The sequence below is a fragment of the Chenopodium album genome, chromosome 2 (genome assembly GCF_948465745.1).
Source record: "Chenopodium album chromosome 2, dcCheAlbu1.1, whole genome shotgun sequence".
Lineage (NCBI taxonomy): Eukaryota > Viridiplantae > Streptophyta > Magnoliopsida > Caryophyllales > Amaranthaceae > Chenopodium > Chenopodium album.
The window spans coordinates 81,084,125-81,111,423 of NC_137835.1; the positions used below are offsets into that span (position 1 = coordinate 81,084,125).

The 27,299-nt window shown below is 34.5% G+C and overlaps 2 protein-coding genes and 1 non-coding gene across 3 annotated transcripts; all 3 read left to right on the forward strand.

Moving 5' to 3' along the window:
* The first annotated feature begins 4,465 nt into the window (after positions 1–4,465).
* Positions 4,466–9,366, forward strand: LOC145602992 (CASP-like protein 4A3). Its single transcript, XM_081659130.1, has 3 exons — positions 4,466–5,212; positions 7,930–8,065; positions 8,914–9,366. Exons 1-3 carry the CDS (start codon positions 4,569–4,571, stop codon positions 9,106–9,108), a joined length of 975 nt encoding a protein of 324 aa, XP_081515256.1. The 5' UTR covers positions 4,466–4,568; the 3' UTR covers positions 9,109–9,366.
* An 8,604-nt stretch (positions 9,367–17,970) lies between these two features.
* LOC145602981 (serine/threonine/tyrosine-protein kinase HT1-like) lies at positions 17,971–24,922 on the forward strand. The gene is made up of 3 exons (XM_081659118.1): positions 17,971–18,935; positions 21,622–22,077; positions 24,488–24,922. Exons 1-3 carry the CDS (start codon positions 18,495–18,497, stop codon positions 24,731–24,733), a joined length of 1,143 nt encoding a protein of 380 aa, XP_081515244.1. The 5' UTR covers positions 17,971–18,494; the 3' UTR covers positions 24,734–24,922.
* A 1,987-nt stretch (positions 24,923–26,909) lies between these two features.
* Positions 26,910–26,989, forward strand: TRNAL-UAG (transfer RNA leucine (anticodon UAG)). The gene has a single exon. It is a non-coding gene; the product is annotated as a tRNA-Leu (tRNA).
* Positions 26,990–27,299: the final 310 nt, after the last annotated feature.

Consider the following 27,299-nt stretch of genomic DNA (forward strand, 5'->3'; position numbering starts at 1 on the left):
GGATAGTCCACAGAATACTGATATCCGCTGTCAGCTGATTACCTAGAGCTTTAACCAGAATAGAAGAATCAGAGAATAGGAAAACCCTAGGGAACCCCTTCGAAACAACCCATCGTAAGGCCATTAAGCAGGCAAGAGCCTCCGCATGTAAAGCCGAAACTGCCTTGCAGAAGTGCCCTCCACCATCCTCGAAGATGGACCCATCTGAAGATAAAGCCCACCCTAACCCTGCATTGCCATTACTCTTCGTCCAAGAACCATCAACAAGAACTGTCACCCCCTGCGTTGTAATTGGCAAGTAGAGAATAGTATAGTCCTCTATACCCACAGATGTATAAAGAAACCCCGGTGGATGATTATTCGCGGGAGTCATCACATCATCTATTCCTTGAGGGCACCTACCCTTTTTCTCCCGGAATGTCTCCAGCTCCTGCATTGCTTTGTTCATATGATGGAGCCACACCTCCCCGTCACCATCTTCCCCTCTAAAAACCCGTCCATTTCTAGTTAACCATAAGCTCCATAGAGTCACTATCATTTTAGTGATCCTATCGCTATGAATGCCATCCTCGCTATAGAAGAGCAGGATATATGTCTGAATCCATTGTCGCACCGGAGTAGATTCAGCAAGATTCAAGTTGAAAATAACCGAACAATTATCCCACGCATACCGTGCCACTACACACTCTCTAAAAAGATGTTGGAAATCCTCTTCCATCTCTCCGCACAAATCACACCCTACCTGCACTGGAATACCCCTATGATGGAGATTAGCCTTGACCGCCAAACCATTCAAAAAAACCTTCCAGAGAAAAAGGCCCCATTTGGGGGGAATATTAAGACGCCACAGAATCTTCCACACCTCCTTATATCTTCTATGATAAGATTCCACATCTCTTAAGCCCTGAAGGAAGGCATATCCTGTCTTAGTCGTATATCTCCCTGATTTATGGTGCGGCCAGTAAAGTAGATCTTCATCCTGGTTACTAGACAGTTCCATGCCCAGGATTTCCTTCGCACTTTCCCATTCAAACCTTTTCCTTACCAAGGGTATATTCCACCTCCTAGGATCATTGAGCATAAACTCACTGACGACTTCTGCCCCCACTCCTCTCAACGGTTGGTTGGAGGCCATAATGGGCACCTTACCATTTACCCATTTCATATTCGCCGACTTGATCCTTTCACCCGAACCCACTTTCCAAGCAAAACCATCAATTAGAGTGTTGGAAACAGAGAAAATACCCCTTCTTCCCCACGAAGGAGAGAGGCCTAACTTTGAGCCTCTACGACCAGTAGTAAGCGGACTCTCCTCCCTTTGGTATAGCACTCTAGAGGCCAGAAGTTGGGGATTGCAGTGCATTCTCTGAACTTGTCTGAAAAGCATAGCCTCATTTAGCGTGCCCATAGCTCTAATTCCCAGGCCCCCCATCCCTTTTGGGAGATGCAGAATATCCTTCTTAACCCAATGCATCCCTTTCTCCTTGTTCGAAGCCCAGAAGAATCTAGCAATGATGGAGTCGATCGCATTTGTCGTAGAGGCCGGTAATTTGAAGCATTTCATCACATGGGAGGAGATACTTATAAGGACGGAGTTGATCAGGACAAGCTTAGCCGACTGTGACATCTTAAGCGAACTCCACTGTAGAATTCTATTGGCCACTTTATCCACCAGGAAACGAAAGTTATCCGCCCTTTTACTAGTGAAATCAATAGGGGATCCCAAATGAGTACCCAAATTATCCTTCTGGTCCATTTTCAGAATATCTTTGAAAATTTGCCTGTCCTGAGTTGACGTAGAAGGACTGAAGCGAATGAAAGATTTCTGAAGATTCAGTTGTTGGCCTGAGACCTTTTCAAACCTCCTTAGAAGATCAGCTAAATACCCACACGAAGAGGACGTGGCTTTAAAGAAAATCATCGCATCGTCTGCAAAGAACAAATGAGAGATGGAGGGAGAACGCCTCGTAACTTTTATCCCCTTGATCAGGTCAATATCTTCCGCTAGGAGGAGCATCCTAGACAGAATATCCATACAGAAAAGAAAAAGATACGGAGAGAGGGGATCCCCCTGACGCAGACCACACTCAGGCTTAAAAGATTCCGTGACCCTTCCGTTCACTAGAGACTTGTAAGAGACAGTAGTAATGCACTGTTCAACCCATCGAACCCACTTCTCAGGGAAACCATAAGCCTTAAAAATTTTGAGGATAAAAGTCCAGTTGACTCGGTCATAGGCCTTAGACATATCAATCTTCAAGGCGGCCATAGGGGCCTTGATTCGCGTGCTAGAGATAACATGAGTCAACTCGTGGCTGAGAAGGTCTGCGACAAAGGCTGGTTGCGCGTGAGCAAAATGGGTTAAGAGTCCTGTATGGCCCAATGAACCAGCCTTTTTATACTAATTTAATTCATGGACTTCCAGATCGCTACATTTTCAGGAACACGGCGGTGAACCTCCGGCGACTGGAAGAACCGGAAGATCTGTATGCGGAGATGCGGTGGCAGCGGGACAATGACATAACAGGGTCTGAGTTTGACCAGTGTTGTTGACCTAAAAAGTTGCAATAAACAATATTACTGCCTTGAGATATTTAAAACAACTTAACAACGTATACATTTCTAATTTAGATTCTAAACTAAGGTGATAAAATTAATGTCTTGTATCCATTTAAATAATTGTTATTTCTCTTTGAATTATTTTGGTTTGGATTCAAATGTACGCTAAGTTTGAACACAATACTCTAAATAATAATGCCCAACCTCTCGAATGAGTGAGTGGAGATATTTGTGGTCTTTTGGTTGGTAGACTAAAGAAATGTAAAGCACAAAAAAATGATCAAATAATTGAAGGTGTAATCATATATATAGACACAGCAAAAGAAGTTGGTATAAACTTTGTTAAAAGCAACTTGTGATTTGTGAATCTATATTACAAAGTGGGAAACCATGCAAAAATAGTCTCAACTTCTTAAGTGGAAAGAATAAGAGAAAAGCAAAACAATATGGTTTTTGGATTCTTTTTGTAATTTAAGACATCAAAAGCAGTTTTTCTTACTCTTTGTTTTTGTTTGTACTTTTTAGTGGTTAATTAAAGGGAAAAACTAGAGGATTTTAGTGCTAAAAAGTAAAGAAGATGATGCTTTTCTTTCGTGTGCCTTTTGGTATATACAATGTAGCTTATTAAAAATGAAGCATGTGGTCTAAGATGAAGGTAAGGTACCATATACCATTTGTGTTTTACTTAACCGTGTTGCATTGTGTTGGTGAAAAGAGTTGCAAATCACATAATCATCTACTTATAGTACCATGATGTACTTAAAATTCTTATTTATAGGGATGTTAAATAGACTACTTGGTAGGTAATTTGTATAGGTGGCTTATAGTCGATTAATTAAATGATTGACTAACATGCAAAATATATATGGATGGAAAATTAAAGGAAATACCGAGGACAAATAACTTATTCGTATTTTCAATTGTTCTATATAGTTCTTGACACTTTTATATTTGCTAAACTTAAATATTTTTGATGAATTATAAATTATTTATAGGGATTTTCATAAGGAGCAATGGGGTTAATAAAGATGCATTAGATACCCTTATGATTTCATAAATGCATCAGGTAGCCATAAGGTAAACCCTTTAAGCTAAAGATCAGATAAAATGAACGAAAATGTTAGTTAGAGCATTAAATAATAGAAAATAAATTATGTGTAGGTAATTGGAAAAAGAGAGAATAATGTGTTCTATTCACCTCATTTTTACTTATCTAAACTTATTAATCGTAGAACTTATTATAGATGTAATTTGAAGTTAATTATCCATAATCAGAATTTATTTTTCTTGGATTGAACCTATTATTTAAACCTGAAATAAGTTAAACTAAGGTGACAGAATGTTTGATGTGTAGTATATTTGGTTTATGGAGTTGGAATCCTACTTATGTTGATCAAATTTTATTTTATATGGTATTTTATTATGTTTATTTTTTTAAATTACTTATTAAACTGAAATTATTTTATTTTTGCTAAATTGAAATTATTTTATAAAAAAATTAAAATATTAATACCAATAAATATTAAAAATTTTAAGAAAATTTAGGGAATATTAAATTAAAATAATTTAATATTAGGTGAAAATTTTAATATCAAATGTAGGGAATATTAGAGTGGAAATGAAAAGAAATAGCCTAAGAGCCTATTCTCTTCAGCTTAATTTTAGTTTAGTTCAATTCATTTCATTTCAGTTCCTAAATTTCTTCTCTTATAAACAATTCATTTCACTTCAATTCAGCTCCAGTCAATTTAATTTAGTAAAGTAAATTAAAACAGGTTTTAAGACAACTTCAATTTTAAGTCAAATAGTCAAATTGTCAAACAAGTTAAAAGAAAAACAAGGGACCCATCAAAAACCTCCATCATCAACTCCTTTTTGAAAAGCTTCAAAGTTTAAACAACCATAACTCTCTTCTTCTTCCCACCCTTTATCTTCTCCCCTCTCCCTCTCTCTCTCTTTCTCTCTATGCCCCATCTCACACTCTTTCATTCATTTTCTCTCTCTAAAAAATGCAGAACAACACCCACCATAAACCACCTCGCCCACCACCATTATCAGTCTCTCAACCTTCCAAACCACCCTCACCACCACCACCAGCCCAACCCCAACCCCAACCCCAATTCCAAGCCCAACCTCAAGCCCAACTGAAGCCCAACAACACTCAGCCCAAGCCCAAGTCGAACGAGTCACCCCAATCCCCACTCCGATCCGAGTCACCCCACCGATCCGACGATAACGACCTCGACTTCCCTAAAAATGGCAGCCCAATCTTAGCACTCGAAAAGTACTACTCACCATTAACTTCGCCTGCTCCTGCACCTCCCAAAGACGCCGGTAATTTCCCATCTCCTCCGCACCATCTCGTCAACGTCAACCTTCATCGCCGGGAAGAAGAGCCACCGCAAACCGGCGTTGTTTTGGGGGAGGGTGGAGGAGGGAGAAAGGGGAGAATTGGAGGAGAGAGAAAAGTTAGGTTTCCGGGTGTTGAGAATATAATTGGGAGGCAATCGAAGAAAGAGGGAGTTGTTGAGAAAGTGAATTTAGGGGTTAGGGTTCTTGAGATTGTGTTTTGTTTGATTTCTTTCTCGGTTATGGCTGCTGATCGAACTCAGGGTTGGAGTGGTGATTCCTTTGATCGTTATAAAGAATACAGGTTTTTTCTTTTTTTTTTAATTTTCTGCTCTGTTACATAAAATATTATCTTTTTTGGTGTTAATTTCAATTATTTGGCATTTTTGGTGTATTGGGTTCAATTTCAATTTTTTTTTAAAAATTTTTATTGAGGTTATTTAAATTGGTGGTGTCAAAGGGAGTAAAGGACAATGATATAGACGGGATTTAATCGAGCGTATTGGTCATCACCACCAATGCTTAAACAATAGCTAAGCTCGTTGACTGTTATTATATATTTGATGGATAAAAAAATTATATAATGGGTGAATTTTGTAGTGTTCAGATAATGATTTGGGTGGTTTTTGTGTTTTAAAATTTTGGGAGTAGTATCACTTTCTTCGTTTAAGAAAACTTAATCTGAGCTCATGATTGGTGATAATGTTGTAAATTTGTAAAATTTTCTAGGATTTATATATTCTAAAAGTTCTTTTCCCCTATTTTTAGTGATATTGCATAGATTTGCTGTGATTGAGATTGGTACATTTTTCTCATCATTTTGTGTATCAATCTCCTCTCTAAGTTTGAATCTTGTGCTTTTCGTTGAAGGTAGCTGGAATTGGTAAATGTTTTTCTTAACAAAGTCTTAGGATATGCCTAATTTGGTTTGCCTCTAAATATCTCCTGGATTCTTGGGAAAGGTTATCAAGCATCCTTCTTTACAAATTTTGTTACTCGTAATTGATAGTTTTATCAATGCCGTGTAGCTTAAATTAAACCTGATTAATTGGGTACGAAATTGTCTTCCTATTGGCACATTTGGTAGATGGTTATGAATCGTGGAAATGATAATGAATTTATGCGTAATTTGTGAAAAAAGTTGCCTGTCATCACCAATGGTAATGTGTGCAGTGTGCCTCGTCTTTATACCCTCATTTTCTTCATAAATTTTTATTACCATCCATTACCATTTGCATGGTGGTAATGGAAACTCATAAAGAAAATTACATGTATGGGGATGGAGTTCTATTACCATGGTAGTGAACATGGGGATTTTTTGATAAAATTGCCCACAAATTTATTATCATTCCCATGATTTATGACCACTAACCAAACAGACTGTATGTTCTTTGAAGTCATTTACTTGCACGGACTGTATGTTTTTTTTAGTATAATAAAAATCTTCTTTTTACATAGGGGCATTGTCTTTATAAGCATCACAATATGTCAGCCATAGTTTGCCATTTGTCTAGCTTGCTAAACCAAAGCTTTATAACAGTCTGTAGTTGAGGCATTGATCTTAATTGAGGTAGCATGTTAGGCTATTGAAGCACTTGCTACTTGCTTGTTAAGGTTCTTGCCCGATATCTATTTTCATGGTATTGTGTGTGAGCTTTACATCTCTTTGCGCGAATGGGGTCAACCGTCAACCTGATATCAATTTTTCTTCTTTTTATTATTAGTTGTTTCATGTTAAATAGAACTTACAATGGTGGTCTATTGTGGTTTGATTGGCTATATATGCCATCGTGAGTAGCCTTAACTATGTGTGCTCAGTTCTCACCTTTCGAACCATACAATTAAGAGTGTTCTAAACCATTATTCTCCTCTTTTTATTCCTAAAGAAGCAACTTTCTATCATCAATCCTCACTTCAATAAACCACACCCATTTCATTGTCATTTCTAACCCTCCTCTAGTCCTCTCTGTCCAATTTAATTCACCTTTGTACCTCTTAACTCTCTTCCTGTACTGATGCATGTGAGTAGAAAAAAGTTAATGCTCAAGCTGTGTGTTATTGTTTTTTTGGTGTTGGAAGATGAGTTTGGTTGAGTTCCAGTATTCTGATTCATTTTTGAGGGTTTTAGAAACTTTAAAAAAATCTTTGAGAAGCTTCTGGGCTTTAAATGGGACTAAATCAGGATATTTTGGGCTTTTGTTTTGAAGATAGGTTAAATGTTGGTTAAAATTTTGATTATGATGGCTGAAGGTTTATTAATTTTGGAGTTTTAGGGAATAAAGATAGGTGGCTTGCTGGCTGAATGTGTTAAGGACAAATGCTATTAGAATTCACAATACATCAACAAAACTAAACCCTTCCTCCCAAAAGTTGGAATTGCCTTTTAGGGTTTAAATTCAGGACTTAATCCATGAACCACCACCAAATTCTAGAAAGGTCTTAATGGACACTTAAAGAGTAGAGGAAAGAATCTTAGTCTAAGTCATCGACTTGTTTCAAACTAGTTTAAAGAACTTAAATAGAGAAATATTTTGCAAGAGAATTTGTTTTTCATTCAACACTCAAAACTTGATCGTAATTGGGCGCCTGCATGATTTATGGCTTTGCCACTCATCCTTCTCTGCTTACAACTTTACAATCCCCTAGATCAAGTACTGCTCTTGTTCCCAATTACTACTTTTTAGCCCCATTTTTTCATTAAGACCATGTAATTGATGCAGGGCAGACTAGTCTGATTCTGCGTGACCTGCAATACATCCACGTCAAAGCTGCTTATCACTTTTGTGGATTGATGCTACAGCAGTTTTGTAAATATATGGCTTAAGTCCTGCATATATTGGGTTGTCTGTGATTGTTTGTAATATTAATTCCCTTAGTCCCCTTCCAAATTTCATATCATTAAATTTTAATTAGACACGTGAGTGATCAATCCTTTTATTGAATTTAGTAATTAGCCAAATTTATCAGCCAAACACCTCTTTCTTTTTTGAAGGAAAGTGACATTGTAGTTTTTCATTGCAGGTTTTGTTTATCTGTGAACATTCTTGGATTTTTATATTCAGCATTTCAGGCATATGATGTCACCAGCCATATGGTCTCTGGAAAACATGTGATCACCCATCATCTCCGCTATCAATTTGATTTTGTCATGGATCAGGCAAGTAGTTTCTTGTAAACTTATATAACTCATAATATGTTTGTTATGACAGTATATGTTCTGTCAAGTTATTAAATTCATAAATGTGAATATATGCTTTATCACAATATGAAGATTCAAGTCGTCATAGTCGTTTATGGAGTATATTAGATTAGCCACAGTTAGTTTGATGAATTTAGGCTTTAGAGGTCACTGTTTGGTTGCATTAATTCTGTATGGATTGGATTTGGCAGATCGTGAGGAGTTGCCATTAGCATCGATGATTAGGTCGTAGCAGATAGAAAAAAGTTCCATTTGTCTACATTCTGATGGAAGACAGTATGGACCATTTAAATTTTCTTCAATGAGATGAACCTATTTGCATATGGTAGTGGGAGATGATGATTAGTGGCAGATGAATTATGAACCTGCCTGAGCTGCTACTTCAAACTACTTGCAGCAGCTCCGATAGTAAAGGAAAACTTAAAGATTTTAGATGGCAGGTAATTTACAGAATGATCACCATGCAATCGTTCAAGAGAAGAAGAAATAGTTATGTGATATGTTACTATTAAGAGAACATTTGGACTGAACTTCGTCATCATCGTAATTTTGTGTGGCTTAGATGACCAAATTTTTTAAGGGTTAGTATGTCAATCTTCACACTCTATGATAGCTTTGTAATTTGAGGACTTGTCCTGAGCATGTTGATTTTTGGAGCACAGATCTTGAGAAGGAAATGTCAACACCATCTACAAATGTATATGTAGAATTCAGTCTTCAAATATCTTTGATATATCAAACTTTCTTAACTAATGTAGCAATACATTCTGGCCTGATTACTAAGAATGCTTCTTTGAACTTTGCAGATACTTGCATACCTTCTGATATCAGCCTCGTCAGCAGCAGCCTCGAGGGTTGATGACTGGCAAGCTAATTGGGGGAAAGATGAGTTTACAGAGAAAGCTAGTGCATCAATTAGTATGGCCTTCTTGGCATTCTTGGGGTTTGCCATGAGCTCTCTAATTTCAGGCTACAACCTCTGCAACCGTGATTTACCGTGATTTACCACAGTTCTGGCATTTCTGTATCAACCAGCAATATTTTTTTTAGCTAGCTATAGAATTTGTACAGGAAATATATGGAATAGAGAGGTGATTTTCAATCTGTGAATAAGTCTATACGACAATAATAATGGCAATGAAGTCTAGAGATAATTTTCCAAATAATTTTGTTTAGTTTTTCTTAATTATGTTGTCAAGGTGACATTGATGATAATTTTGGCTACCACTATAAAATGTCTACTGAATCTTGTTGGGTTCTCTTTCTTTTCTCCTTTCAATAATTGAGAATTTTTATTTACTAACTATCCTCTAAGGGCCTGTTCACATTTACTGAACTGAGCTGAATAAACTGAATTGAACTGAATTGAGCTGAAATGAATATTTTATGAGAGAGAGAAATCAAGAGCTGAACTGAGTTGAACTGAACTGATTGGAGTTGAACTGAACTGAACTGATTGGAGCTGAACTGAACTGAACTGAAATTAAGTAAATGTGAACAGGCCCTAATACGCGCTTAGCTAATTCTTCGTAGGTGATTAGGGTTAAGTGTTGAAAAGGACCTTGTCTAATTGATTACTGTTGAGTATACTTGCACGATAAGATACCTGGCCATTAGATACACAAATAATTCTCACTTTTCAATAAGTTAAATTTATTTTACAAACTTAAGTTCATGTAATTGAAATTTGTGAATGGTTTTATTTATGGTTCATGTATCATATGTTGTGTATCTTAGCCAAGGTATTAGGCTAACCGGCTAGGTAAGATTATAAGACCATCGTAGCCTCGTAGACTTTTAAATATGTGAAATTGTGTACGTGTACATGAACGCAACTGCACATATATCGACACACAGATAATCCCACACTTACATAGTGCTATGATATATAGGTTGAATTTGGGAACAATCCGAAGTGATTCCAACCAAAATTCGATCCACCTAGCACTATCTTAACATCAAAATGACCCAACTTGACTAGGATTGATTTACGCATATGATTTGACAGCTCTATGTTTACATGATTTAATTTACACAAATAATTGTACAATAAGCTACGCTCATGCACAATCAAAAGTGCAAACCTTCCACAATTGATAACTATAAAAGATAAGAGACACAATACCTAAAATCAAACCCAAAAATGTGCACAATTTTCATGCAAATACACCATATAGAACAACATTAACATGGTAAGCACAACACATCACTATATTTATCCAGGATATAGTGACTTGGATCATAAGTGTGCGGGAATTTTAAGTCCTCGATATGATGTAGTGGCTTGGATCATACAGATGTGTCAAACCTTATTATTTGAAAAGACAGTTATTTAAAATTTAAACTTAAGTGAGACATTGAAAGTTAGTTCAAAAGTTGTTGTCGAACACGCCCTAATAAGAACCCGAACAATTAACTAGTACCTTGTTTAATCAAACAATCATCAATATTCCAAACAAAATCACAACCACAAAAAAATATGGCTACCTTTAACCAACAACTAGTGATCAATTTGGTTCACAAAGTGATTATTTAATTGGTTTGATGAATTGATTATTGACATAACGAACTTTCAACGTACTTCAAAACATGAGTCGGACCCATGTTTAAATTGCCAGCACTAGAGATTGAACTGGAGGCTTAGATAAGAAGCCTTTGGGCCCATGATGTCCTATAATTGTTTCAGTTTAGTGTTTGGTTTGGGCCCTTCACAAAGCTTATAGACAAAGCCTGACAACTTAGTTTGCTAATTGATGTTCCTTTAAAGATAAATGGTATGTACTATGTACACACTTATTGGACCTAAGGTGAGAATAATTGTAAACCAATACCTTATAAATTACAATTCCAAATTACATGTAAATATAATCGAAATAGAGGTGTGCACGAATTTGAATACATAATGTAATCATATACTTCAATTGTAAATCAACACCTTAAAAATTACATAATAACATTATAAATTGCTATAACTTGCTAATAGCAAGAAAGCATGGTCACGTAAATACATAATAACATTATAAATTGTCATATGCATTTGTTTGATGTTTAGAGATGTGTTTATCTTAAAAGTGCAAAATCTTGATATTGTGATAACCAAATGAGTAAATTAAGGGGTAATCTTGTAATATTTTAAGTAAACCTGCTAAAAATATTAGTCGTTTTATCTATGAGCATTGCTGCATTGAGTGATTTATTTACAAGTTTACCACTTGATTGCATTTCAAGTTTATAACTTGTATATCTTTCTAACTAAATCCATCAAGTCGCAAACTCGCAATAATGTAACATAAATATACCAACCTTAGTTAATTTCAAGAACTAAGAATAACAAAACATGAAGACAAAGATAATAGAAGTATGTTCAAAAAAAAAGAATGGCTTGATATGAATGGTAAATGGTAGATCCAACATCTCTTTCATTCACTAAAATCGCCTAGGCAATATCATGTGAGCCTTGCCCTTGAATCATATTGATTAAAATTGTTGGCTAATTTAGAGCAACCAAAAACCAAAATTGCTATTTTTAAGGCGGCTCTTTCTTATTTCCCCAACCACATACATCATAATTATATCCATATATTATATCTTTAATTAATATTTATTATTTACTTATTATTTTGTATTAATTTTCTTATATTTGAAAATTAATATTATTATAACATGCACGTTGCTTCTTTATCTTTCATGTAACTTGAATGCTAAACTTGAATGCTCAAATTGAAAGAAGATGCCAAATATTTATGGGATATATTAGGAATCAGACATTACTCGACGTCCATATCCGTTGTTTTTTCAAAGTTAACAAATTGGCCAATTAGCTTGTTTGTATTTTGGCGTTAGTGGTGCATTTTGTATGTTCATTACCTACCAATATCTATGAATTTATTTAATTAATTATTTACCATTAACTAATCACTATTATTCCCTAGATATCTATCACCGACGCACAAGAGATTTTCTAAGGTTTAATGGAGGGTGACTTCATATAATTACTACATGATGAGACTCAATACAATGTGGTCACTTATTGTGACAATTAATTTAATAATGTGGAATTATCTTGTCTAAATCAAATATCAATTTCACAACGACTAAAACATTGTACCTAAGAAAATAAATAAGAATTAATCCAACAACATCAATCAAGGATATTTAAAGTTCATACGCAACGTAATTAGTGTCCCGACCCAAAATTCCTGATCTACTGAGCCAAAAACCACATTTGATGTACTCTAAGTTTAAACAATATCCGCAACCGACATCGCTATTTATCAACAAACGAAGTAATGGTTGATGCTTTAAAAAAAAAAAAAAAAAAAACCATTTATTCAATTAAGGGCATGTTCTCTTCGGCTTAATTTCAGCTCAACTCAGTTCTGTTCATCTCCAATTATTTCAGTTCAATTTAGTTCCTAATATCCTTCTCTCATAAACAATTCATTTCAGCTCTATCCAGTTCAGTTCCTAATTTTCTTCTCTCACAAACAATTCATTTCAGTTCTATTCAATTCAATTCAGTTCAGTACAGCTCCAATCAGTTCAGCTCAGCTCAGCTCAATTCAGTATATAATAACAGGCCCTAAGTGCAGTATCAATTAATCCCAATAGCCCATTATAAAAAAAAAATACAAGAACTAGAAATTAAAGTAAATGCCCCGAATAATAAAGAGTATGTTTTTTTTTTGGTGTTCTACCCGGTTCATCCTTTGGGCTAATCCGGATTCAGGGATCAGTTCTGGGTGGTTAGGTTCCAGTCCCCTCCCAATTGTTGTTGCGGATAATAGTAGGTATATACTTAAAATTTAATAGGACTACCTGAGTATATAAATCAATATGAGTACTAAACTTAATTTAACCATCAGTTTAATATTTTGATTAAATTAGTTGCTCTAATATGATATAAGAGTTACTATGACACAAAGATAGTTGACGCAAAGGTCTCCTCCATCGTACGGAAAGTATTTATGATAGTATCTGTTAAAATGGGGTAAAGGACATAAATTAAGCGAGTGAACATGGATAGCTGGGTTCATAGGAAGAAAGTCCATAATAAATTAGTACGAGTACGTCCGTGCTGAGGCTGTACTGCAATTGATTGTGTTTGTGTTCATTTTACAGGGCCACACTTCACTGCAGTCCACCGATCTGTGCTCGAGAACGTCTTGGCCCCGCACCTTTGCCGCTTCCCTTCCCACCTTCTTTTTGGGCCTACTTTTTTTATTTCCAATTCTGTTGGCTGTTGCCTTTATTTTATTCTTGCGTTTTACCGCCTTCCTTATTTAAAAATCTTGAGGTCTTGAATTCGAGTCTTACTGTATGTAGAAACTATTGTTGAGAGACTCACCCACCATAATAAGGTATAAACCAGACATGCGACCATAATTTGATCTAGATATAGTTGGAGTTAAGCTCCAATGAATTGGGTAGGCATTCAAAAAAATAAAATACGGTCAAAGTTTAGTTTTTGTTAGTTATACTAGATTATCAACATGTGTATGAAAACATAGATTTCCAGGTGAAATTATATAAGATCCAACAAGTATCAATTTTTAGAAGAGTATTTTTGATATGCAAATGAAAATATTTTTATAAGGAATGACGAAAGAATTATTATTTAAATTTTTAATACGGAATAATATGTTTGATAATATGCAATTACATGAGTTTTAGGCTACCTTTAAGCATATTTTATCCAAAAAAAAAAAAAAAAAGGCCTACCTTTAAGCATGTGATTGTGTTGGAAAACCCAAAGCTGGCATGTTCAAGTATGGAAGTATGGAGTACAAAGTAATACTTCGTACAAGTGTTGAGTATAAAAGATCAATACATTCTTGGAAATTATATAAAATTAGAAATTTATGACAAAAACACGCGTAAATCAGTGTAATTAGTGTTTATATTTTGATGATTTCTTAACTTTTTACGATTTTCAAGTGTAAATTTAATGCTTATATATAGCCCTAAGGGGTATGTATAGCATTTTCCTTAAATAAAAGGTTACTCCGTATTAAATACCAAATCACTTTACCCTAACCTTTATTGTTGAATTTTGGAAGGGGTTTCATTGGTTTTTACCAATGGAAAGCTCCAATCATTATTTTTGTGTGTTTTTTCTCTATTTCTAGGTTTATAGTAACTCTTCTTTTTTCTTTTTAGAGGAATGTTTCTCTCTTGAAAGACAGGTTTTTTTTTTCTTCTTCTTTACGAGGATTTGACTCCTTAAAAGATCGAATTTTTCTTCTCTCTTTTGATGGAGGATTTGCCTTTTATTTCATGGATTACTATAGAGTTGTTTCATGGGTAAAAATTTGTGTGAGATTGAAAAAGAGATTAATATTTCCGTTGCAATCTAATGAATCAGACGGAAATTTTCTACACGGCTACAACAGATCGATAGACCCCCTCGCCGAAAAAGGTTGTAAGTCACAACGATATAAAACAATGTATGAAGAATATTTTTATGTATTATTCAGTAGATCTAAATCTCTTTGTAGATGTTAAAATGTCTCGTGTTATTTTTTAGAAAAATACCAAATCACTTCATAAGTGGTTTTTTAGAAATTCGTACTCATCATATTAAAATGTCTCGTGTTAAAACTTTTAAATCTTGAAAGTTTGATTTTTCACCGTCATCAAATTGATTCTTATTATATTTCGATGATACTTGAGAAGGTAGCAATGAAAGAATATACCTCGTATAATATGAAATCAGGTCTCACATATGTCCTATGTGAACAATTACAAACGAAGTTTCATTTCAAAAGCAATTATCATATATTGTACATGCATTCTTATTAATTATTATTAACACATCGAATTGTATCAACAAATACTGAATTTTGACAGCTATAATTGATGTTTAAGAGATTCATTAGCACCAACTTTTGATACACACGTACTAGTATTACCAAAACAAATTCTGTATTATACAACTAAATTAAATTTGTAATTGAACATCATTATAAATAATTACCCACCATATCCAAAATCACATCTACAAGATACCTATATAAGAATCATAAGTGAGTCCACATGCTCCATATAATTAACAAAGATTAATGATTAATGGAGATTAATTAACCACTGCGCATGCCAGATAGCATGCACAACTTTTATGACCGTACAACTTTGGTGTTGTATTAGGACAACCAAGATAATCCAAATCTTAGAAGATTAATTACATTTTACAAGATTAATTAAAAGATATTCTTGTGATTATTAAAGGTTGAATTATAAGGAAAGAAGGGTACTCTTTTGTTTTCATACTTTTGGCTCTATTACTATGAACAAATAACAATAGTACTTTATTTAGTTTGTTTTAATTTATTTAGGTAAAGTGATTAAAGTCGAGGTACACGTACTTTACAAGTACGGAAGTGTTATTTCTACGTTATTAATTTCCCAACTCTCCATTGTACTCCCAAGACAAAAATAAAGTTGAATTTCCAAAGGCTATGTTCCCAATCTTACGCTCTCCCAATGTGCATGCATATCAATCAATAATTTGTTCTCAAAAATTTCAACCCCTTTTATAATTAACAATTGAGATATTTCGAGATATAGGTTATCGTTAAATTTTGAAATAATATGAAATGACAAGGAGGAGAAGAGTTTGGTCCGCAAACAAGGTTTGACAACTTTCATACTAAAATCAATTGGTAATATTAGGAGGTAATCCTCTACCTTATAGAGTGAAAACATCTCTTCTCTTTCTCCAATGTAGGATACTCACAGGTAGGCAACAATGGATTTCAACAGACAGGGTGAAATAGAATAAATAACTATAAATATTGTGATATAATATGAAACGAAGTATTCCCTCAATTTCTTTTCTATGATTACATTTTGGTTATGTGTCTACTTTCGATAATCATCTTACACATTTACCTTCATATATACTCCCTTCATTTTAAAGTAATTGACACACTTGACTTTTATCATCAACTTTAATAATTTTTCATTTTAGTGTTTTTTCATCGTATGGTCGGGGTCACTTATTCAGGATTTCTTATTTAGGAATTACTCAAATGGTCAGGGGTTACTTATTATGGGTTATTCATTCGGTTGGTTAACGTGTTTTCCGTGTGAAAGTAACCTCGATCAGCTGAGTAACCTATGACCGACCGAGTAACCCTAAATAAGTAATCCCTAACTAACCAAGCAGAGGCAACCTTCAATCGGGGCCATTTGGGGTCTAGGCCCCGGTGAGTTATTATAATCAATTAGTCAATGAACTTAAATTAATTTATGTTACTCATAACATATCAGGATATAGTGATTAATTTTGAGTGGGAGATAAAAAATTTGAAATCCAACCTTTCTAATATTTCTGGCCAAAATCAATTATTGTAAAAACCCCTAAATAAATAACCTCGGTCACATAGTTTGAACAGCCACATACTCCGTATAAAAATTATTTTAGTCACAAGTATGCGTACTTCCAATGAAAATACTACATAGTGGTGAATTGGTAAATAATTGTGAGCCTGTGAATGAGGTGTTGACAAGAGAATGACGGGTAAGGAGCGTGACAGCACGCGTTGACAAGGTGAATTGGAGTTGACAAGTGGTCAAAAGCATTATGACTTTACAGCCCTCTTTAAGAATATTTTTGCTTTTCTCTAAATTTCAGTATAAAAACAGATTATTTAAAAAAAAAAAAAAAAAAAAAAAAAAAAGCCCAAGACCGTATACGGAAATACTATACGGCTCTGTCCGACAACTTCACGGATACCTCTTTTGTTGTTGCCTTCATTTCATGGCCTCACTTTTTTAACCCTCCATCTATTTTTTTTTTGTCCTTTGATATAGTATGATATCTCCTAATTACCCATTTACCCCTTATATTGGCATTGTACGATTTCTCTCAAATTGGAAAATAAATAAACTTGTCAAATGCAATACGAGTAATATCGAGAATCGAGATCCTTGCAACATTTTGAAACTCATAAAATCAAAAGAAAGGGAGATTTCAATTAAAAAGAAAAGGCTTCAACTAATTCAATAAATAGGTAAATAAATGCATAATTAACTATTTGTCTTCTTGTAATGTAAGGTCAAAATTTAACCAAGTTATAGGTTATTATTCTTAGCTTATTTGTAATATGGATTCTTAATTTATGAAGTACTTTATGCTTCTTTAATTGGAGGTTATTGGAGAGAAGGAAGTAGGTATTACTCCGCACGTAATGTAAATTAAGTGATTGTCAAAATAGTTACTCTGTATACGATAAATGTTTAACCAGATCTATCCAAATGTACTACGAAGTTGATTAACGTGTTTTGTCTTTTTTAGGACTTAGTGCCTCATTCGCACAAAAAAATTCTCAATTTAAAAGTGATTTTAGTGTTCTAACAAGTCACAACGCTGTAACTTGTATTATTGTGTACGGAGTATAAAACACGGTAGTACGTTTAGGGTATGAAAAAACGTTCCATCCTTTACACCTACCCTATTAACCTTTTTTTCAATGGTCCTATGACCATATGATCCATATTCCATTACTAGATGGCTATGGATTTTAAGTCATGCTGCACATAGATTAGAGTAGCAAAACCCTAAAAACAGAGGAAAATGATACTAAGTCCTACCTATTCAAAATTTACAGGATAGGCACTTAAACTGATTGGGGCTGAACTGAATTGAGTTGAATATTTTATGAGTGAAGGAAATTCAAAAGTGAACTGAGCTAAATATTTTACTTGTATCAGAGAATAAAATTAGGAACTAAAGTGTATAAATTTGAGCTAAATTGAGATTAAACTGAAAAGAACAGGACCTCACAAGACAAAATTCAAATGTCAAACTTCTAGAATTTGAGGTAAGAAACTTATGTTAACGTGATCTCTTGGACAGTAGAAAAGGGCAAATAAGGTAAAAAAAAGAGAGGAGAGAGAAAGTCGGAATTTGAAGGAGGAAGAGAAGGGCAGTTTGTCCCCTCATGCCAGGATCTTCGCACGTTATCATTCCCAGTCATCTCCCTCACTCCCTCTCTTAACTCCACCTTCCATTTTCATTTTTAATACTCTCTCTCCGCCATTACTTCCTCCTCTCTCTTCTTTTCTCTCTCCTCAAAACCCTAACTTTAAACCTCTTTCTCTTCTCTTCTCTCTTTCTTACGACGTCGTTTTTACCATTACAATACCCCTTTTTTTTCTCTCTTTTTGTAAAGTTAATAATTTCTTTTTTTGGAAACTTTTTATCCCTCTTTTTTGGAGGAAATATATCACCATAATCCTCACTTTCTCAAAAATACTTTGAAATGTAGGATCCCATTTTTCCCAAACAAATTTTGTTTTTTCATTATTTATTAATTTTTTTTAAAATTTTGGAATTGGGTTTCTATTATTATTGATTGATTGATTACTCAAAAATTCATACTCAATGAAGAATATGAGATGGTTGAAACAAATGTCGTCAAGGGGTAACGACGAAGAAGAGAACAAAAACGGATACGGATACGGAAACGAAACCCCGTCGTCAAGAGACGGGAAAAGGAGGAAGAACAAGCTGAAGAGGAAGATATCATTTGGGGAATACAGAAGAGCAGTATCATGGTCAAAGTATTTGGTATCATCAGGAGCAGAAATAAAAGGAGGAGGTGAAGAAAAATGGAGTGCAGATATGTCACAATTATATATAGGCAATAAATTTGCATCTGGAAGACATAGTAGGATTTATAGAGGTATTTATAAACAAAAAGATGTTGCTATTAAACTTATTAGTCAACCTGAAGAAGACCCTGATTTGGCTTCTAAGATTGAACAAGAATTTGCTTCTGAAGTTTCTCTTTTGTTTGGCTTGAATCATCCCAATATTATCACTGTAAGTTTCTTTTCTTTTTATTCTTTTTTTCATATTATTTACGACAATTACATATTTTTCCTTTCTACTTACTTTATCTCAAATTGTTGCAAATAATAGGAAACCAAGTTAGTATTTATTTGTATGATGATTTTTTGGTGTTGTTAATCTTGTTAGTACGGAGTTGGATGCTGATTACGGGCCGGGTTAAATTAGTTGGTTAAAGTTTTCCAGTGAAATGAATTACTTCCTTCGGTCCAAATTACTCGCTAACTTTGGAATATTTTATATCTCACGAATAATACCCAAAGTTGAGAGTAATTTGGACCGAAGGTAGTATATGGTGTGATATATGAGAATTTGGATCGAATCGTGTCTACATTATGGGGGTTTATTTGTTTTGGGGTTAACGAGATAATAAGTGAAAATGATGATAGAGTATTTATTTTTCTCGGACGTAAAATGATTGTTTATTTTAGAAAAGGTGATGATCAGACATAAAGCGAGATAAAGGATCTGGATTGAGTACGATTGGGAGTACCTTGTTTATTTTGTGACAACTTGCTTCCCATTATTTGTTTTTTTTTTTCCCTTTTTTTTTTGCTTTTTTGGGCAATAATTTTAGTATGTGGTTAAATGGTGTGGAATAATATTGTTAGGATTGGATTTTAGTTATCACGTTATTAGTTCATATCACACTATCTCTATGACGCTTATATCTAGTTGGACAAAGTACAAGTATTCCGTATAATAGGTACATTCATGTGTGTGTGAAAGAAATCGTTATATTGTTACTAAAGTAGGTTGTACTCAAGGTTCGGGTTTGTAATAGGGAAATACTCGTATATAGGAATCTGTAGCAATTTATTATCCTTATAACCAGCAACAGATCTAGGAATTATAGCATGTGAATGCAAATTAACATCAAGTTAACACAATTTTTCTGCTTAAACATTTTAAGTTGACATTCTAATATTGATTTTAGGATAACAAATGTAAAGGAATCACAGGACTTAGTACTATAGTGCGAGTGTGTTGAGGAAATTTTGAATGGAACTATCAATTTCACATGCTTCCTAGTACCTTTCTTGTTCCTGAGTACTACGTGCAAGGGTGCAAAAGTGGAATGGAACTTGATATCTCTCTCGAGTCTTGACTGATTGCGAAACAAGGTTGCTTTTGGGAAGAATTCGTCGTATCAGTTAGCCCACAATCCCACAATTAACATAGATTTTGCTGTGTATGTTCATCTCTTGTTCTTTTAGATTCTAATTCTGCATAAGCATAGCAAAGAAATTTGTCACTGACCCCATTTAGTTGGTAAAGGCTTTCATGGTTTGGGTATAACTGTATAAGTGGCTTAGTAACTAGAATTTGGAGTTGAAAAGTCGCTATTATGAAGATTTTGGTTGATTTTGTGGTTGTGGGAGTAGTAATATAGTGTTAAGGTGAGTAAATTTGGATCTTTCTATGCACAAACTTAGCATTCTATGATTAGGGAGTAGGGACAATAATCATTTTCTTTAGTCATCCTGTTGAAAAGTGAATTATGGATGGAAAATTTAGATTCTAATAAGCAGTGATTTCTATTTGTCTTGCTCTTGCAATGCCAAAGGGACGCGCATAATGGGGGATCCTGTTTTCAAATGAATCAAATGTAGACCCAAAAATAGTTTGTTTCAGGAAAATTAGGAAATTTAATTAATAAATTTGAGTATGCAAGATTCTAATACTTTTACGTACATTCATACATATCGACTTTTTCTCCCTTCTAATTATCTAGAGGTTCCCTACCAGTGATGGATGGTGCATGGTTGCTGCCCTGGCTGGTTCCTCTAGAATCAGGGACAAGAAAATGTATAATATGCATTCACTATTAAGTCGCAGTTGTGTCCTTATGATTCTTCCTTTATCAGTGTAGCTTCAGTTTTAAGTGAATAATTGCCACACACTTGTCCAATTGAGTTTTAATGTACTGGTACCACTTTGCTTGGTTGCTAAATGAGGTGGATGCTTCTCTTTGTCTATCTGATGCAATTGTAACGTGCTCTATTTCTCTCTTCTTTTATTAGGCATTTATGAGTTTTGCTTATTGGCCTGTTTGTGAACCAACCCTTTTTTTAAAAAAAAAAAACTCTAATATTCTGTTAAGTTTTTTGCTACAAGCAAGGTTGAACTTTGAACCCTCAGTTGATGAATTAATTTGTACACACTAAGTTAAGTTGCTCTTAAGCTTCTTTCGTCAAATTGATCAATATTTTATCTTTTTGACTTTCACATTTACTGTTTTTGAATCATGGTTCTGTTTCTGCTTTTGCTAACATTCTAAAAGAATTTTACCCGATGAACTGTATTTAAAACTATATTCAAGAATATATACATATTAGGTGTTAGGCAATAAAATGTTTAATTACTCATTTGGTCCATTAAATGTAAAGTATTCGCTATCTAAAGTGTATGGGATTTTATTGTTGTTTTGCATGAAGAAAATTGCTGAACAAATAATAGGAAACATTCCAAAACAGCAAGAACAAATACATCTGAGGAAGTCAGCTATCAGAACTGTTATTTTAAATTTGTAAGGCCAAATTTTAGGAAGGAAAGCATGTTCTCATCTATTTTAGATGCTATTCTACATCAGAAATCAGAATCATTTGTGCAAATATGCAAGTTTTTGATCAATGTTTTTGAATTCTGCTTCCTGCAGTTTTTCGCTGCATGTAAGAAACCTCCTGTATTTTGTATCATTACGGAGTATATGGCTGGGGGATCACTGAGAAAATATCTTCATCAGCAGCAGCCATATTCTGTCCCTCTTGATCTAGTTCTGAAGTTGGCTCTTGACATTGCTCGGGGAATGCAATTTCTTCATTCTCAGGGAATACTTCACCGTGATTTGAAATCAGAAAATCTTCTTCTCGGAAATGATATGTGTGTGAAAGTAGCTGATTTTGGTATCTCTTGCTTAGAAACTCAAACTGGCAGTGCAAAAGGATTCACTGGTACCTATCGCTGGATGGCTCCCGAGATGATAAGAGAAAAGCACCATACTAAGAAAGTTGATGTTTACAGTTTTGGCATCGTCTTGTGGGAGATCTTGACCGCATTGACACCCTTTGATGATATGACTCCAGAACAGGCTGCTTTTGCTGTTTGCCAGAAGGTATTTACTACATTGATCAACTATAATTACTTCAAGTTTCACTCTTTCTTGTGATTTTCCAACTGTTTTTCTGATCTGAATATGTGTCACTTGAAGCCTTGAATTATTTTGAGAGTTGTAAAGAAATTGACTTAGATAACTGACTAAAATCTACTATGAAAATTTGGGTTTTGGAACACTGTATTATGATCCATCCATAACTAAAACCAACCCTAACCCTCAATATTACCGGTTTTGGATATAATGTTATGACCTGAATCTAAATGACTTGGCAGAAAGCCGACCTGAGGCCCCGTTCAACAGGTCTAGCTGGTCTGTGAGTTGGGTAATGTCTTTCTTTAAGAGTCTAAAATCTATGTTGCTGAAGTTGTGACCTGTGCTGCCACATGACTCTGCTGTTCTTGGATGCCTTAATGTTTAATTGTTTTCACCTAGCTCAGAACGCACCTTCCACAGTAATGAAATCTGAGACAGTGATCTTGTGTAATAAATGGGCAGATTTTTGTGGGGTTAGATTACCATTATATTTCACATTGTTGAATAGCTTTGTTCCTTTTCACATAGACATCTATAGTGTGTAATTGGTGGGGTAAAGATTCAGAATGTAATTTCTTGGCTAAACAACATCAACTATTGGTTTATGGTCCTAAATTATATTTGCAAAATAATCGATTATTGGTTCATGGTCCCATAAGGACATCGTCGAGTGAAGGATAGGAGGGGCCTTTTATTAATCATGCAAGAATTAATAATTCACATAATGGCTCTGTCCTAGGTGCAACTCTGAGTCATTAACTCGGATTTGCATAGTCATGCCAGGCAAACCCACCTTTCTGGCTGTTTTACAAATATTTTGTATCTAATGAAGTTCCAAGTGTCTATATCCATGTCGGGATGTCAAATTTGGTCTTAGCTGAGAAATAGGAGGATGCTTTATTCCTACGCAAGGGATTATACATCTTGTTATTTGGATCATCTTTTCTTAGGAAAAGCTCATTAAGTAATACTAATCGCCAATAAATTCCATGGAAAAAGTAAGAAACCATTTTGTTTTTGAAATACTTCATCCGTTAATGGTTAATTGCAACAAAGGAACATTTTATATCTCACAAATAATACCCCTTTGTTGCAATTAACCATTAACGGAGGAAGTATGATACTTTAAGACCTTTATAAACCATATTGGCTGTAAGACAAGTAAAAACAAATGATATACGAAGTATATTTTACCAAGGGCCGAACCTGCAGCTTCCACCTTGACAGGGTGGTGCTCTGACTGACCGATTGAACAACACTCATATTAAATCAACATGTTAGATTTCGAATGCTGTGTGTTTAACCTGTGCGTTGTCACTGAAGATAGCATGTTAGAATTTAACATCAAATATTTTCATTTGGCGCTAGAAATCTAGGTTCATTAAAGGCAGTAGGGTAAGACATATGCTTTTGGCAGAAATCTGCTTTTGTTATTTGTATGTGAGCAAATGCTGTCGATTTTTGTTTCTGCATGAATGCTAAATTAAAGAGAAACTTGTCCAAACTTCACATGTGTTTACAATTATTGAAGGATTTTTCCATCTCTGAGTTTCAGCCATTCCTTTACTGGGACCCTATTTGTTGTGCCATTTGTGGGATATACTTGATCCGCGTTATCATTTTTGTTCTCTTAGTTTATATAAGTAGCCATTTAATACGAATATAGAATTGAATTGAACATCAATTTGTAACCTTTGATCTTGTCCATTGAAAGTCTGTAACTATGCTGTTACGCTTCATGAATGCAATTTAATGAAGATTTTTCTGCATTCCTGTGTATAGGTTGATCAACTTATTGGTGTGGATTTATGCCTTTAAGGCTTGAACAACTGTTTTGACTATGCTATAGAGGGGTAAATATTGTGTCCTATATGCTCTTTTGAGCTTGTAAACGTAGAACCCTACATGACAAGACCGTGGAACACTTGAAACCGAACTTTAGAATGACTAATCCGAATTCTAACTGATCAATTAGCTTAATCTTGATGTCTTTTCTTGTTTGAAAAAGTCCGATATATTACTTTTATGCTTGAAGTGATGTACTGCAGCTATCAAAATTAGCTCTTCGTGTTTGAAAGAGTGGGAGGTAACTCAAAAAGGGTAACGAGGAATTGGTGATAGGAATCATAGGATTGAATATAATCTTGAAGGGTAGGAGAGTTCATGCTACTTGAGTTAAAATTAGGAAATGATGAAAGTGGAGGCTAAAATCGATTTAATGTATGAAAGTAATTTTCCCCTGATATATCCTAATTTGTACAAGTAGATTTTTTACTGTAGGAAAAGTCATGACTATTTATTGACCTCTGCAATAGACTGCATCATCTTTTGACTGAAAATTTATGTGACATATATACTTGGTTAAATCTTGCAGAAAGCAAGGCCTCCAATACCTGCAGAGTGCCCAACAGCATTGAGTCGCCTAATGAAGCGATGCTGGTCGAGCAAACCTTATAAACGGCCACAGTTTGATGAGATAGTCGCGATTTTGGAAAGGTTTTTGGAGTCCTTTAATCGCGATCCTGGATTCTTTTTATCATGTAAACCCAATAATGGGAAATTATTGCGCTGCTTACCTACATGTATTAATTCTCGTAAGCCTGTTTCGTTAAGTGATTGAGGGTATAATCTCTTTTGAAACCGTGAATATAGTTACATATATATATGTGAATAGAGTTGTATAATATTGTAGTAGATCATCCCAGATGATTCATGTTGTCAGCTTGTCACTGAACATGTGCTGTATTGTATGCTGTATCTAATTTGTCTATTTAGGGCCAAAATGGCTCTCTCCCAAAATTTTACCAAATTCACCTCTCAAATTCTACCCCCCTAATTATCCCATCAATAACTTGAGTTTTTATCAAGTTTATTGAGTATTGACTTATATTCGGCTCAGCAGAGATTTGGTAGAATTTGTTATATGCATCCGGGTACAGCGTACATCCTAGTGTACAGAATAGGCTCTCGAGATTTGGTGAAAAATGTGTAAAAGTGAACTCGGTAGGCGTGTAGCCTTCTAGTGATCCATGAAATAGTTAGTTGAATATTTAAATTTTTTTTTTTAATGCATCACTTGAATTTTACACTTGTTGAGGCATAATTTTAACCATCAATATTTTAAATAGATATTAGTAAAATTATAACAAAATTATAATATGAAATAGACCTTATATTATATGACTATGTTTATAAATTATATAGCAGTAAAAAATTAAGTCAAAAGTAACATATACACAGTGCAAGATCTCAATTGTCAAGTGATGTATTTTTGAAAAAAAAAAAGGAGGGAGTACATACTAATTACGTATAAAAGAATAGGTTCTAAGTTGAGAATAAAGGTTAAAAAAAATGTCATAATATATGGAGTATTTTGTGTAGAAAATTAAATTAAGCTATACAGGGTATCGTTTGACTTTTGACTTACTTTGTCTGATCAGACGTCAACTAATCTCTATTTGATGTTTCACTTACAGTGTGTTTGGATAGATGATTGAGAAGGAAAAGAAAGGGGGAGAGATAGGTGATTGAGAAGGAAAAGAAGGGGAGGGGACGGGAGGATAAAAGGAGGAGTTTTCCTTTCAAATCTCTCCATTCTTCGAGAGATCCATTTCTCTCCCCTTCAATTCTCTCCTTCCCTCATTTGTTATCCAAATGAAATATTATTTACCTTCAATTCCCTTCCTTTCTTTTCCCTCCATTTCCTTCAATGCAAACAAAGTGTTAATCACGTTCTCTAACTAATGAATTAATCTAATGACGGTTGAACCTATTATGTTTTTATTTTATTTTTTTAATTGAAAAGATACACAAATACTATCCGTACTAATATTAGCTCTCTATAATTTTTTGAAAAAAATCATTTACTACCTCCGTTAACAGTTATTTGCAACAAAGGGGGTAACACGGACTCCTAGACAAAACTTTTAAAGGATGATTATTAAAAACTAAGAGCACTTGGTTAACTATTAATCCTACCTAAAAATAAATAACTAAACAAACAAAAACCCATAACCACATAATCTAGAACCAGAACCATCACCGACAACCACCAAACCACCACCAGACCACCATCGACAACCACCAAAACCACCGACGAAACTCACGCCACCCCCACGAACTAGAACTGAAACCCCTAAAAACCACCCCTACGAACTCGGACCCACGAACCAGACGAACGCAATTCCACGAATTTGAACCCACGGGCCACGACCACACGAACCCAAATCGCAAGAACGTGAATGATTTTGATGAAATTGAATGGTGAGGGAGATGAATGATTTTGATGAAGATGAATGATTTTGACGAAATTGAAGAAGGGTGAGGCCGGGTCTGAGGGAGATGAATGATTCTGATGAAATTGAAGAAGGGTAAGGGAGATGAATTATTCTGATGGAGATGAATGGTGAGGCAGATGAACGATTTTGATGAAGATGAATGATTTTTGGTGAAAAAGATTACAATAATCAAATTCATTAGGTAAAGAGTTAAATCAAGTTAGTGATTTGATTAGATGTCTAAGCTATTTAAGTAAGGGTAATATGGTCATTTAATTGGCAAAAAGTTATTAAAAGTGGAAAGAAAAAAAATGTTGCACATAATAGATAGCAACCGAAAATAGCAAATGTTACAAATAACCGTTAACGGAGGTAGTACAAGTTTTTTTTCTTTCTCAGATTCATATACTAGTACAATACAAGCATTTGATTATATTTTCACTTTTTAGCTTTATTGGATTACGGGGAGACACAATTTAATATATATATACAAAATATATAGTTAATTTAGCATCAAAAGACGGTTTGGCCGAGTGGTCTAAGGCGCCAGATTTAGGCTCTGGTCCGAAAGGGCGTGGGTTCAAATCCCATAGCCGTCATTTTTTAAAAAACATTTTTATCTTTTTCTAATTACATATTGGGCCTGCCAAAAGGGCTTGTTTCTTGGGCCTACCAAAAGGACTTGTTTCTTGGGCCTGCCAATGATATAAAAATCAAATTTCAGGGCCGATAGGAGCTATAGGTTTAATTTGTTGCATTGAAGTATTTTTTTTACTATTAGGTTATCTAAAACTTCAAATTTTTAGATATTAATTGTCTTGCAAATGAGCGTAACTCAACCCTCACGATTTTTTCTTCTTCTAATATTTACGCGTTAAACACTTTGAGAGTATGTGGGAAGGATAAGGG